The 15,598-nt window shown below is 43.6% G+C and overlaps 1 protein-coding gene across 1 annotated transcript in view; it reads right to left on the reverse strand.

The window, feature by feature from the left end:
• LOC147889438 (uncharacterized) overlaps window positions 1-12,567 on the reverse strand; it is a 37,357-nt gene extending 24,790 nt beyond the window's left edge. The window contains exon 1 of the mRNA XM_087391253.1: window positions 12,344-12,567. Coding sequence (XP_087247379.1) covers window positions 12,344-12,567 — 224 coding nt within the window. The remainder of the gene's footprint in view (window positions 1-12,343) is intronic.
• Between the last annotated feature and the right edge of the window lie 3,031 nt (window positions 12,568-15,598).

The following is a 15,598-nucleotide window of genomic DNA, read 5'->3' on the forward strand; positions in this document are numbered from 1 at the left end:
AAATTAAACATGCTATGCTCATAATTGTGTACATCTCCTCTTCATGCTTATGTTTTGGTTTTATAAGTGTAGATGGAAGGGACGAGTGGAAGCTCATCCGATGATGCGCCAACGCCCGAGAGCACGAAGTGGCTTACGGAGGGGTTATATTGTCATTGCACTCATTGCAAGCGAGAAGTACGACATCAACGTCATATTATCATGTGCCACTTGCGGATGTATGGGGAGGAGCCAGAACCAGTACCCCCCGTTGGTGTTGCACATGTTGATGGATCATCGGTAAGTCAAAGCTATTTAAGTTCGCAATCTTATTGTATACCCGGAATTAGAAGATCTTCTATTTACACGAATGAGCTTATGACAGGATGACGAGGGTGACGAGGGTACACATATACCTTCTCACTTTCAACAAGACTATAGTCTCCCAGATGACAACGAGGGTATGGTCGACATGATGGATTCCATTTTTAGGGGCACTACATCCCACGTACACGTGATGTCAGAGTCTGAGGTGAAAATGCGAGAGTTGCAATCAACACAATTGTACGAGGGTGCCAGGATGTCTAAACTACGTGCTTGTCTCTCAATCTTGAATCTACAAGTACAGTATGGGTGGTCGGATACAAGTGTCTCGGCCTTAATGAGGTTAGCCCTTGCATTAATTTGATTGACTCATTATTTGGATATTGTTTGTTTTGAGAATCATCATTTGGATAGTGTCTTTGTCATAGGTTGCTCCAAAAGATGTTGCCTGCACCAAATACCATGCCCGCATCAAGAGATGAAGCGAAAAAGATGCTAACAATGGTGGGTATGGATTATGACACCATCCATGCTTGCCGTAATGATTGTATTCTCTTTCGTCGTGAGCATGGAGATTTGGCTAGTTGTCCAAAGTGTGGGGAACAACGATATAGAGATGACTTGCAGGGTGAGAGGATACCGGTAAAGGTCTTAAGACACTTTCCCATCATTGCAAGAATACAACACATGTTTCGATGCAAATCCATAGCGGAGTTGATGACATGGCATGCATCTCATCGGTCCACTGATCACACATTGAGGATTCCCGCAGATTGTGCGGCTTGGAAGCACATAGATAATCAGTGGCCGGACTTTGCGAGAGAGCCACGCAACTTACATCTTGGGCTAGCCATGGACGGCGTGAATCCTTTCGGGTTACGCTCAACATCTTGGTTGACATGGCCCATAGTCATGGTGAATTACAATATCCCACCATGGCTAACAATAAAAAAGGGACACCTCATGCTTGCACTACTTGTGCCAGGAAAGTACAAGGCAAGAAACATGGACGTGTACATGGCACCTTTGATAGAGGAGTTACAGATATTATGGAGAGGAGTGCAGGTCTTTGATATTTCCAGAGCTCCTAGGCATACCAATGATATTTCCGTCAGGATATCTTGATGTGGACCATGCATGACTACCCAGGATATGGAGAGTGCGCAGGTACGTGGTTATGTCTTTACATGTACAATGAGGGATTATGCTTTTTTTACTCTCTTTTGCACGCATGTCTTGTACTAACATATTCATGCACGCGTGCAGGGCTTGTTACAAGTGGGTACCATGCTTGTCCTGTTTGTGGACCCGCTCTGAAATCGCTTGCACGCTACTCCAAACACATGAGGAAAAATGTTTATGAAGGTCATGCTCGATACCTTCCGCTCGACCATCTCGCACGTGGAGGTCAGCTTGATCCACCACCATCATATTTGAAAGCAAGTGATTGGATTCAAGCTTGGAGGGAGAATGGAGAGGAACCTCCTCCTGGTATGAAGAGGCTATCGATCTTTCACGAGCTTCCTTATTGGGGTCAGTTACAAATCAATCATCTCTTGGATCCCATGCATATCTTTAAGAATGTGGGGGCTACCATTTGGGCACACTTGGTTGGTTCCAAGGACTCGAGAGGAGTGCGAGAAGACTTGCGTGCTATGAATAGGATGTCTCGTTTGTGGCCCCAAGTGCATGCTTCAGGAAAAGTTGTCCTCCCGAAAGCAACGTGGATCCTCTCTACGAGGGAGGAGGCAGCGATCAAGGCAGACATTGCCTCTTTTCAAACACCGATAGGGTACATGCGTTGCTTGAAAGGAGCATTTTCAAAGGACAATAAGCTTAGTGGCCTCAAGTACCATGATTGGCACAAGGTCTTACAGGTATTCTAAGTAGAATTAGTGTACCGATAATAGTGATGCATTAGCGTAATTATTATTATGTTATATCGTTGACATGATTTCATTGTTGCTTTGATAGTTCATCCTTCCAATTACAATAAAAGAGTGCTTACAAGAAGATGTTAGAAATGCTATATTCAAGATCTGTGGTATTGTGAGGTATGCTTACTATCAATTCGCATTATGTATTTTCTTCATGGACATGTGAAATAGGTGGATATCTCAAATATCTTACATATGCATGGACATGTGAAATAGGTGGATATCTCAAAAAGAGATCTCTATATCGAGCATCGAGAAGGCTAGGGTGGAATCCATCGAAGCCGTATGCTTGCTTGAGAAGCACTTTCCCTCAAGCATTATGACAACTCAAGTCCACTTGCTTGTGCACATAGTTGATGAGGTGGCTATAGCAGGTACCGTTCATAATCGATGGATGTTTTTTCTCGAGCGGTTTATGAAAACTTTAAAGGGGTTTGTAAGACAAAGAGCAAGACCAGAAGCAAGCATGGCAGAGGGATGGCTTGTGCAAGAGTCATTAGTATATATCACAGAGTTTCTTGCATCCACGGATCCTGATATGCCGCAAGCTTGGCACAACAAGGATGATGATCGCATCATTGGCGAGGTCCCCCAAGGAAAAGGGATTGAAAGAAAGATGAGCGAAGAGCAAATGGAGAAATTCAATAAGTTTTGTATCCTCAATAGCCCTGAGATGCAGAAGTGGATTGAGAGATATGAAGTGGCCAAAGCAGAAAGAATAAATGCAAGGACGAGATTCAGAGTAATGTATAGGCGATCACAACCATATCCACGAGATCTGGCTCTTCTCCCTACTCACATGTCACTTGATTGGCTACAACTAGCTATACGTAAAGCCGAACGTGATGGAGAGACAATAAACGAGCGCGAGCGGGAGTTATCATCTGGATGTATGGTGCATGTAAGTTTCTTATCTCTTGATGTAATTAAGTAATTATTTGTGGCAATATATGCTATAAAATAGGTGCATCTTCATTGTTTTAATGATGCTCTTTTATAGTACAAAAAGTACAGTGCATTATGGTCATATGGACGACATTTTCGCATAGAACGCATCGATTCAAAGAGAATCACGTATGATTGTGGAGTCATGGCTAACTTCACACAAGATAGCCGAGCAAGTGCTTCGGATACCAATCTTCTCTCCTCACAGTTGGATTATTATGGAACCATATGCGACATCTATGAAATTGATTTCAGACGATTTACTATTTTCATTCTTGATGTAAAATGGTTTAGAACTACTTGCAACGGTCCCCATGCAACTGTGAGAAAAGATGGTAGCGGTCTCTTTGCAATAGACTCCACCAAACATTGGACCGATGAAAGTGATACTTTTGTTCTTCCCGAGCACTGTGAGCAGGTGCATACTAATGATTTAATTAGTCGAAGCTTTCGTTTTTTAAGTCCATTGATATATATATAATTGACGACATTTGGCACGTGATTTTTCATCTTCAATATAGGTGGTTTTTCATCCGGATCGTTCTGATCCAAGATGGTGGTACGTGATCCAAGTTGCACCACGAAGTAAGTAGATTTTTGAAGATCGAGATGTGGATATGGAGATGCCACTACCAAATCCGGATCCAATTGATGAATCTAGCGAAGAAGATGTAGATCACCATATGAGGCAAGAGGAAGATGCGCATAATGACATCGCACGGGAGGAGGATGGAGATCACGATATTGACGAGGAAGACAACAATCGTCAAGATCAATCACCACACTTAAGCTTAATTGAAGAAGATGATCAAATACTTTTAGGTGAACGTACGATGCTAGAGTACGATGATGATATAGGAGATCAACTCGGTATAGAGTTGGAGATAGACTTGCTTGGCGCCTTAGACTTGGCTAAGATGAAACAGTTGATGTAAATGCTCTTATTTAATTTGATTTTTCTCATCTCAAACTTGGACATGAATATATGAGCTTCAAAGGCTTGATGTACATGCTCTCATTTTTTAATTCTCTATGAGCTCAAACATGTATGAAAATTTAAAAAATTTTGTCATTGGAAGAAAATAAATTTTAAGGCTAAAAAAAAAAAAAAACCTCTCTGTAAAACGTCGCTATAATTTAGTGTCTCAGTGTCGCTATATAGCGACCTTTAAAAGTCGCTATATAGCGACTTTTACTAACGTCGCTATATAGCGACTTTTAAAAGTCGCTATATAGCGACTTTTACTAATGTCGCTATATAGCGACGTTTATTAAAAGTCGCTATATAGCGACGATTTACGACACCCGATTTTTATACCGACGATTAACGCTAAGCGGGCGCTAATCGTCGGTACGTAAACGTCGCAATAGGATGCGTGTGTAGTAGTGCACATAGATAATAAGTGGTCAGATTTTGCGAGGGAGCTACACAACTTACATCTTGGGCTAGCCATGGACGGCGTGAATCCTTTTGGATTACGCTCGACCTCTTGGTCGACATGGCCCATAGTCGTGGTGAATTACAATATCCTACCATGGCTAACAATAAAAAAGGGACACCTCATGCTTGCACTACTTGTGCCAAGAAAGTACAAGGCAAAAAACATGGACGTGTACATGGCACCTTTGATAGAGGAGTTACAGATATTATGGAGAGGAGTACAGGTCTTTGATATTTCCAGAGCTCCTAGACATACCAATGATATTTTGGTCAGGGATATCTTGATGTGATTCATGCATGACTACCCAAGATATGGAGAGTGCGCAGGTACATGGTTGTGTCTTTACATGTACAATGAGGGATTATGCTTTTTTGACTCTCTTTCGCATGCATGTCTTGTACTAACACATTCATGCACGTGTGCAGGACTTGTTACAAGTGGGTACCATACTTGTCCTGTTTGTGGACCGGCTCTGAAATCGCTTGCATGCTACTCCAAACATATGAGGAAAAATGTTTATGATGGTTATGCTCGATACCTTCCACTCGACCATCTCGCACGTGGAGGTCAGCTTGATCCACCACCATCATATTTGAAGGCAAGTGACTGGATTCAAGCTTGGAGGGCGAATGGAGAGGAACCTCCTCCTGGTGTGAAGAGGCTATCGATCTTTCACGAGCTTCCTTATTGGGGTCAGTTACAAATCAATCATCTCTTGGATCCCATGCATATCTTCAAGAATGTGGGGGCTACTATTTGGGCACACTTGGTTGGTTCCAAGGACTTGAGAGGAGTGCGAGAAGACTTGTGTGCTATGAATAGGATGTCTCGTTTGTGGCCCCAAGTGCATGCTTCGGGAAAAGTTGTCCTCCCGAAAGCAACATGGATCCTCTCTACGAGGGAGGAGGCAGCAGTCAAGGTAGACATTGCCTCTTTTCAAACACCGACAAGGTACATGCGTTGCTTGAAAGGAGCATTTTCAAAGGACAATAAGCTTAGTGGTCTCAAGTCCCATGATTGGCACAAGGTCTTACAGGTATTCTAAGTAGAATTAGTGTACTGATAATCTTGATGTATTAGCGTAATTATTATTATGTTATATTGTTGACATGACTTCATTGTTGCTTTGATAGTTCATCCTCCCAATTACAATAACAGGGTGCTTACAACAAGATGTTAGAAATGCTATATTCAAGATCTGTGGTATTGTGAGGTATGCTTACTATCAAATCGCATTATGTATTTTCTTCAATTTAAGCTGATTAATATGTAGACTGATTATGAAAATATCTTACATGGACATGTGAAATAGGTGGATATCTCAAAAAGAGATCTCTATATCGAGCATCGAGAAGGCTAGGGTGGAATCCATCGAAGCTGTATGCTTGCTTGAGAAGCACTTTCCCTCGAGCATTATGACAACTTAAGTCCACTTGCTTGTGCACATAGTTGATGAGGTGGCTATAATAGGTACCGTTCATAGTCGATGGATGTTTTTTCTCGAGCGGTTTATGAAAACTTTAAAGGGATTTGTAAGACAAAGATCAAGACCAGAAGCAAGCATGGCAGAGGGATGGCTTGTGCAAGAGTCATTAGTATATATCACAGAGTTTCTTGCATCCACCGATCCCGATATGCCGCAAGCTTGGCACAACAAGGATGATGATCGCATCATTGGTGAGGTTCCCCAAGGAAAAGGGATTGAAAGAAAGATGAGCAAAGAGCAAATGGAGAAATTCAATAAGTTTTGTATCCTCAATAGCCCTGAGATGCAGAAGTGGATTGAGAGATATGAAGTGGCCAAAGCAGAAAGAATAAATGTGAGGACGAGATTCAGAGTAATGTACAGGCGATCACAACCATATTTACAGGATCTGGCTCTTCTCCCTACTCAGATGTCACTTGATTGGCTACAATTGGCTCTACGTAAAGCCGAACATGATGGAGAGACAATAAACGAGTGCGAGCGAGAGTTATCATCTGGATGTATGGTGCATGTAAGTTTCTTACCTCTTGACATAATTAAGTAATTATTTGTGGCAATATATGCTATAAAATAGATGCATCTTCATTGTTTTAATGATGCTCTTTTACAGTACAAAAAGTACAGTGCATTATGGTCATATGGACGACATTTTCACGTGGAACGCATCGATTCAAAGAGAGTCACGTATGATTGTGGAGTCATGGCTAACTTCACACAAGATAGCCGAGCAGTGCTTTGGATACCAATCTTTTCTCCTCACAGTTGGATTATTGTGAAACCATAAAAGACATCTATGAAACTGATTTCAGACGATTTACTATTCTCATTCTTGATGTAAAATAGTTTAGAACTACTTAAACCGAGCCCATGCGACAGTGAGAAAAGATAGTAACGATCTCTTTGCAATAGACTGCACCAAACATTGGACCGATGAAAGTGATACTTTTGTTCTTCCTGAGCACTGTGAGCAGGTGCATACTAATGATTTAATTAGTCGAAGCTTTCGTTTTTAAAGTCCATTGATACATGTACTTGAGCATAATTTCATATATATAATTGACGACATTTGGCACCCATCTTCAATATAGGTGGTTTTTCATCCGGATCGTTGTGATCCAAGATGGTGGTATGTGATCCAAGTTGCACCACGACGTAAGCAAATTTTTGAAGATCGAGATGTGGATATGGAGATGCCACTACCAATGCCGAATCCAATTGATGAATCTAGCGAAGAAGATGTAGATCATCATATGAGCCAAGAGGAAGATGCGCATAATGGCATCACATGGGAGGAGGATGGAGATCACGATATTAAGGAAGAAGACAACAATCATCAAGAATCACCACACTTTATTGAAGAAAATGATCAAATACTTTTAGGTGAATGTACGATGCTAGAGTACGATGATGATATAGAAGATCAACTCGGTATAGATTGGAGATAGACTTGTTTGGCACCTTAGACTTGGCTCAAGATGAAACAGTTGATGTAAATGCTCTTATTTGATTTTTCTTATTTCAAACTTGGACATGAATATATGAGCTTTAAAGGCTTGATGTACATGCTCTCATTTTTTAATTCTCTATGAGCTCAAACATGTATGAAAATTTAAAAAAATTTGTCATTGGAAAAAACTAACTTTTAAGGCCTATATAAAAAAAAAAACCTCTCTAGAAAAACGTCGCTATAAAATTGTATATCAGTGTCACTATATAGCGACACTTAAAAGTCGCTATATAGTGACCTTTATAATATTGGCTTTATAGCGACTTTTAGCAAGAGTCGTTATATAGCGATGATTTAGGAAACCCGCTTTTCATACCGACGATTAATGCTAAGCGAGCACTAAACGTCGGTACGTAAACATCACAATAGGATCTGCGTGTAGTAGTGCTATAGTCTTGCTCAAAGTGAGAAGGTATATGCATACCCTCATCACCCTCCTCATCATGTTTTAAGATTTCGTGTAAATATAAGATCTTGTATTTCCTGGTATCCAATAAGACTGCGAACTTAAATAGCTTTGACTTACCGATGGTCCATCAACATGTGCAACACCAATGGTGGGTACTGGTTCGGGCTCCTTCCCATACATCCACAAGTGGCACATGATAATACGACGTTGATGTCGTACTTCTTGCTTGCAATGAGTGCAATGACAGTATAACCTCTCCGTAAGCCACTTCGTGCTCCCGGGCATTGGTGCATCATGGGACGAGCTTCCACTCATCCCTTTCATCTACAGTTATAAAATCACAACATAAGTTGTAAGAAAATATATTAACATTTATAAAATAGCATCTATGAGCTTCCCTTCATGTTAGAACAAAAAGTGACTTAAAGCGTCGCTATATAGTGACTTTTTGCTCTATTCCATTGCTATATAGCGACGTTTTTAATTAAAAACATCGCTATATAGTGACGAAAAAGCGTCGCTATATAGCAACGCTATGGGTTAAAACTCGAGACTCGCATCGCGCGGTGCTTTCTTTAGCAATCTCTCTAATCTCTCAAGTAACCAAGGCAATCTCTCTTCCTACCTATTTTCGACGACCTCCCACCTATTTTCGACAACCTCCCACTCTATTCTCCACTCCTTACCCTTCTCCTAGCTCTTGTCCTCCCTCTCTACCCTTTTTCCTCTTTGGTTTCTTGAAAGGAAGTTCTTCAAGAGGTCAGTTTGTTTCAACAATGTAGATTATTTGTTTATTTGCTTTAGTTTTATGAGTGCTTCTCCTTGTATTACTAAACCTGTAAACTAGTTTTCATGCTTGTCTTCAGAGGATTGAAACAAAAAACAAGATTTCAATAAAGAAAGAAGACTCACGTCTTTTTTGTATTTCTCTTCCTTCTATTTCTCCGTGTCTCCTCAATCTCCTCCTTTCAAGAAGTTACTTTTGTAATCTCCTCCTTCCTCTAACATCTTATTTGAAAAATGATATGTTTCCTCTCTTTTGTAGGGCTAGTCCACAACACCGAGCGGGATGTACTATTTTAGGTAAGTGTTTCCTCTTTTTTCCATTTATTATTTTTGTTATTTGCATTGGCCTGTAGCTAGCGCCTTAAGCGCTAGCTGCAGTGATGGGCGTAGAAACCCTCTCTTCCCCTCAATCTCTTTCCTTCTTCTCTCCTTCAATCTCTTTCCTCCTCTTTTTCCCTCTTTCCTTTTCCTTTTCTTCTCTCTTTCTTTCCCTCTTTTTCCCTCTTTCCTTTCCCTCTTCTTCTCTCTTTCCCCCTTCTCTTATACTCATGCATAAACATAAGCATGAGCATAAGCATGAGCATAAGAGAAGGAGACATATGCTCATGCTTATGCTTATGCATGAGCATAAGAGAAGTAGACATATGCTCATGCATAAGCATGAGCATATGTCTCTTTTTTCCTCTTTTCTCTTTCCCTCTTCTTCTCTCTTTCTCTCCCTCTTTCCTCTTTTCCAATCTCTCTTCTCCTATTTTCCCCCTCTTTTCCCTCTTTTCTTTCCCTCTTATTCTCTCTTTCCCCCTTCTCTTATGCTCATGCATAAGCATAAGCATGAGCATAATATATGTCTCCTTTTCTTATGCTCATGCATAAGCATGAGCATAAGAAAAGGAGACATATGCTCATGCTTATGCTTATGCATGAGCATATGAGAAGTAGACATATGCTCATGCATAAGCATGAGCATATGTCTCTTTTTTCCTCTTTTCTCTTTCCCTCTTCTTCTCTCTTTCTCTCCCTCTTTCCTCTTTTCCAATCTGTCCTTCCTTTCCCTCTTCTTCTCTCTTTCTTTCCCTCTTTTTCCCTCTTTCCTTTCCCTCTTCTTCTCTCTTTCCCCCTTCTCTTATGCTCATGCATAAACATAAGCATGAGCATAAGAGGAGACATATGCTCATGCTTATGCTTATGCATGAGCATAAGAGAAGTAGACATATTTACTCTTCAATTCAAAATCTTGGATCTCCCCAAGAAATCTTATTGACCTCCTTGGTTGCATGAAGCATCAGCCCTACATGATTCAGGAACTGATAGATTGATAATCCAAAATTGTGAAATCGCTGTAAGAATCAATGTGGGAATAGGTGCAATCAAACTAGTTGTGCCTAGATCATTGGATGAGAACTCTTCAACAATGATCTCAAGCAAATCAGCTCCCATGCAACAACATGCCTTATTGGGCGATACACAAAGCACTATCAACAATTGGATCCAAGCATTGGCGACCGTTGACAACTGCCATACACTAGATCCCATTTTCTTACAAATTGATGCTAAGATCATGCAGGTAAAACCTCCACTCACACACACAAAACCAATTGATCCAGAAGTGCCATTCTTTATGGTAGACCTCGAAGGAATGGTGAACTTGAACAAGCTATCTCCATGATAATAATGACTCATATTTTCCTTGGGACCTTGAAACAGAGGCTCAAAATGTGCAATTTGAAGACCATGTCTTTAACAATGATTTAGCCATTTTGCATGCCCTAATGGTGGTTGAACTTCCCAAAGTTGAATAATAGTAGAAGATCCTTGGTCACTAACTGGGTGGAATACTTTTGCACCCAGATGCGGGAGGACCAAGATGCACAGCGAAGTCCTCGACATGCTCTATATGCTAGTGCTCTACCATATGCTACAGAGTAGCAACTACTAATTGGATATGCTAGTGCTCTACCATATGCTACACCAACAATTGCCAATTGGATATGGATTGGCCGACAAAGTAGCCACAAGACCCGTGCCATTTGAAGAGAAAGAGATAATGGCCATAGACCAAGGATAGAGCTGAGTGCCACCCTTGCCAGCCATCCCACTAAGTTACCCCTTGATAGCTAACTACACGCCCAATACAAAGATCGATAGGTGTAGGAATTCCTACGTAGGTAGCACCGAAGTGAGTACTCCTCCCAACGCACTCCAAACCATCCTCCATCGCAATTACAACCATTGCCACCCCATCCTTGCCATGTCATATTTATCCCTTGATCTTCGGCCCCCACCAGCCTCTCCCTTCGACCTTTAGACCTTCCTTGCCCACCCCATCCTATTCAAATTCCAAGCATGGTGCCAGGTCATCACATAGTCCACTAATTATCCACAGGATGATGAAGTGATGCAATTAGCCAAGATCGATGAACTCAGCCCATGGGTCTACACTCCCGATGGCCTCTAAGCCAATATCCACTGGGTCTACCTAGGCTGGGGCCTCTACTGTCCAAACACAAGGGCATCTAATTGCATATGGCTCCACCACCTACCATCCCCTCGGCATAATCATTTTGTATAACTGGGTGCTACAAGCTCTCCAAGACTCTCTCGAGTCCTTGGTTAGCAATTTTGAAACTATTCATGTAGCATACCCTGAAGAGGTCACTGAGGAGGAAGGACAGGAAGCCATGGTAGTCTTCAACTCCACTGCCCCCTGACCAAAATCTCACAGTCACCTCCTACTCATCCCACCCAATCCCTTAGCAACCCACCCATCTCATCCTACCCCCCGGACCTTGCACAAACCTCCCCGAGTACTCCTCCAATGCCTCCAATGCAAGCCTTGCATAGCATGGGACCTCCTAGTTTATCTCCTCCAATGCACCTGTCGACCTTCTGGAGGAGGCACTCAACACGCTCCTCAAGCCAGCAAATTTTGAACCTACGCCCATCAATCCGTTGCATGTAAGGAATAATAAAGAGGACCCTATGCCTATGGATGACAACTATGTCCCTCCAGCACCCCCCTCCTCCCCTCCCAAAGATGTCTAATGGCGATTCAATCTGCAGTCCTTCCAAGATCTACCTAGTAGCACCCTAATGCATCACCAAAAAATGCAGCTCGAAGGCTCTCGCCTGCACCTCTATGAAATTATGGAAGTTTGTGCCCTCACCCACTTCATTACCCAATCCTTCAATGACTGGAGGCAGACCCATCTGAAGCACACATGTGGTGGGTACCACCTAGCTCCCGATGCACCAATTCCCCTCATCAACTTTGATGCCGGCCTTCAACCTCGTTAGCGCATTCCTTTTTTGAAGAAGAAATAGTTTTTGTGCTACTATCATAGTGCACACGTCCATCGATGGATCCACCCCCTTTACATGCCCATGGAACGCCACTAGACCTGGGCCCACTTCTATGAGCTCCAAAAAAAGGACCCCAATATTCTTTACAACTTCTCAAAGTACAAATTTCCCAAGGAAATGACTCAAGAGGGACTTTGCTTCTGCTTCCAGTCATTCAACAACACCTACGGGACCCCATAGTCATTGCAGTGGTCCACTTCAACCGCCTCATCCTCTTGCTCCTCCGTGATCTCCTCATCCACCGTCAGTCGATTGACGATAAGCTCCATAATCTCAACAACCAAATTGTCTTCAACCCCAACATTGGCCGCTCTTAGTTCTAGGACCTCTGCCTGTACCTTCGAGTCTACAACCTCCGTGGCCATCACATTCGCACCTTCGAGGACATGCATGCCACCCACTTTTGGAAGTTCCACTCATACTTCACACGAATAACCCCCTGCCAATTGGACCGCTATGCAGTCCTCCAGACAATCCTTTGCATCCACCTCCTCTAGTGCGACTGATTCAAGGGCAGCTCAACAACATGAAGGGGGGCATGTTAACAACCACAGCCTTGAAGCACACTGACAGATCCATCCATATGGGTTTTGAGCCACAAATGGCTCAACATCGACCTCGCCATCTGGGTTTTGAGCCTCAAATGGCTTAGGACAAATGCAAGTGCCGAGACCATCCAAATTGGAAAGGATAACACAAGAGCCATTTGGATTCCGTATAAAGATAACACAATAGCCATTTAAAGACAAGAGGAGGTTGAGAGAATGCCTTGGTGCCATATGGGCCCAAGTGGTTGTAATAAAAGAGAGACAAGAGAGAGTGATATAAGGAAAAGGTTGGCTATCCCTTCAAAAGGTGACTTGTATAAAAGGCCAAATGGTTAACTTTGGTCTTCATTGTTGTATGCACAAGTTTGGAATACAAGCTCCCTCTTCTCTTCCAAGAGTGTCTTTGGGTGTTCTCTTGTTTCCCTTGTAGTGCCTTTGTGTTTGCCACTCCACCCCCCTTCACTCTCTCCTTCCCTCCTCCTTCTCCCTCCCTTCTCCCCTCTCTTCTCCCCTTCCCTCTCCCCTCTCCCTTCTCCCCCTTCCCTCTTTCTCTTGTGGAAACACATTGCAACAATCTAGGAGCCACTTGAGTGACACATGCAGATGGCTTGTACCTTGCCTTGCTCTCACAAGGAGTAGCTTGGAGTGGAAACTCCATCGGCATTCCTTCAAGATCCCCATCACACGTGAGTCACCGTTGAGACTACACAAAGACTAGCTCTCCAATCCTGAACCTTGGATTCCTCTTGAACCTTGCAACCCTCTCTGGACCTTGGAACTCCTATCTCTCTCAAACTTATCCCCCTTCTGAACCCTGCAACCCCTTTCTAAACCCTTGAACTCCCATGGAGGCAAGAGCCTCCACACATCATTGTGATATAGTCCTCTTTGTCACCTATGTGAGTATAAGAGCTACTTTCCATCCTTCAACCTACACCTCTCACCGGATTGTGACCTGAGGACCAATGCTACAATGAGCAATGACACGACTGTAGGTGACCAACACCCTCAAAACCTAGACATGGGAGAGATAGTGACAACATTTTGGTGCCATTTCTAGGGAGGTTAGCACTTGAAGCAAAAGTGGAGCATGTGTTTGGATGTGTGAAAAAGAATCCCCTTCGAAAAAACATTCATCAAGACACATCCCTTAAGGAAAAGAAGTGAAAAAATGCTTCCAATTGGTGAAAAGGATGATATTTACATCCTAAACAATGTTGACTTACATAAGCCTGCTAACACAATAATCACAAAAGATTAACCCTTAAACCCCCCACATCTTATAAAAGCAATTCCATCCCCCCCCTTACTTTTCCAAGCCATGTCCATCTCTCCTCCATCTCCAAATTCTATCAAGCCCTCCATTTTTTGTCCTCCATCCTCCCTCCACCTTCCATCTACCATCTCCACCACCACCATCACTGCTTTTTTTGTCAAGTTTCCCCCCCATCCATCTCCACCACCTCCAGTTTTTCCATCTAACATTCCCACTTCCGTCATCCATCCCCTCCACCTCTCACTCACCATCTCCACCACCACCACCACTCGTTTTTTGTCAAGCTCCCCCTCCATATCCACCACCTTCATCTCCACCTCCCATATCCTCCCTCCCCACCACCTCCCCTTTTTCTGTCCATCCCCCCCTTCACCATCACTTTTCTGTCAAAACTCTGCACCCCCCACCCTGCCCCCACCTCCACCTCCACCTCCACCTCCACCTCCCACCACTCAAGGTAATCCCCATTTCTCCCACCATCCTGCTTCCTCCCACCATCTCTCTACCTCTCTCTATAGCCCATCTCCCTCCACCCCACCATCTCTCTACCTCCCTCCATCCCCCTTTCTCCCACCATCCGCCTTCCTTCCACCATCTCTCTACCTCCCTCTACACCCCATCTCCCTCCTCCCACAACCATTCTCTATCTCTCTCTATACCCCATCTCCCTCCACCCCACTATCTCTCTACCTCTCTCTACACACCATCCCCCTTCCCCCCACCATCTCTCTATCTCCCTCTACACCCCATCTCCCTCCACCCCACCATCTCTCTAGCTCTCTCTACACCCCAACTCCCTCCACCCCATTATCTCTCTACTTCTCTCTATACACCATCCCCCTTCCCCCCACCATGTCTCTACCTCCCTCTATACCCCATCTCCCTCCACCCCACCATCTCTCTACCTCTCTCCACACCCCATCTCCATCCACCCCCCCTTCTCTCTAACTCCCACTACACCCCATCTCCCTCCACACCACCTTTCCCTTTCTCTCTCCATCTCTCTACACCCCCTTCCACCCCACCATCCCCCTTATTCAGCAACTCCCTTCCTCTCTCCACCCCCAAGTTTCACTATCTCTCTCCATTCCTTTTCTGTCTCCACCTCTTACTCTCTCTATCCCCTCACCCCACCATCCCCCTTTCACCTCCATCTCACACTTCCTCCACTCCCCCAACCACACACCCCTCTTTACTCCCTCACCTCTCTTTAATGCCTTCCTCCTCCTCTTTTCTCATATCCCCCTTTTCCCCTGCTCTAACTTCCTGCACTAACCCCCCTAACCCCCCCATACCTGAGTAGCCATGCAACGTGATGGCGGCACCTACATGACAACAGAGCTCGCCTTAACGGTTGTGCCAAGTGGTGCCTGCTTAGGCAATCGCGCCATGCGGAGGCCACCAGCTACACGCAGGCGACGATCGCCCCTCGGTAATCGTGTCCACCTCAGTAAGGTAGTGCCCCAATATAGCTTGTATGGCCATGAGTCTCAATGCTTGCCATGTCAGCCGATGCATACAACTTCTTACAATCAAATGGTCTGCAGATTTTTTTAAAGAACTTATCAACACTTGCTATGATAGAATACATCGGTCAAT

The sequence above is a fragment of the Dipteris shenzhenensis genome, chromosome 20 (assembly GCF_047967505.1).
Source record: "Dipteris shenzhenensis isolate YYH24624 ecotype China chromosome 20, Dip_SZ_1.0, whole genome shotgun sequence".
Lineage (NCBI taxonomy): Eukaryota > Viridiplantae > Streptophyta > Polypodiopsida > Gleicheniales > Dipteridaceae > Dipteris > Dipteris shenzhenensis.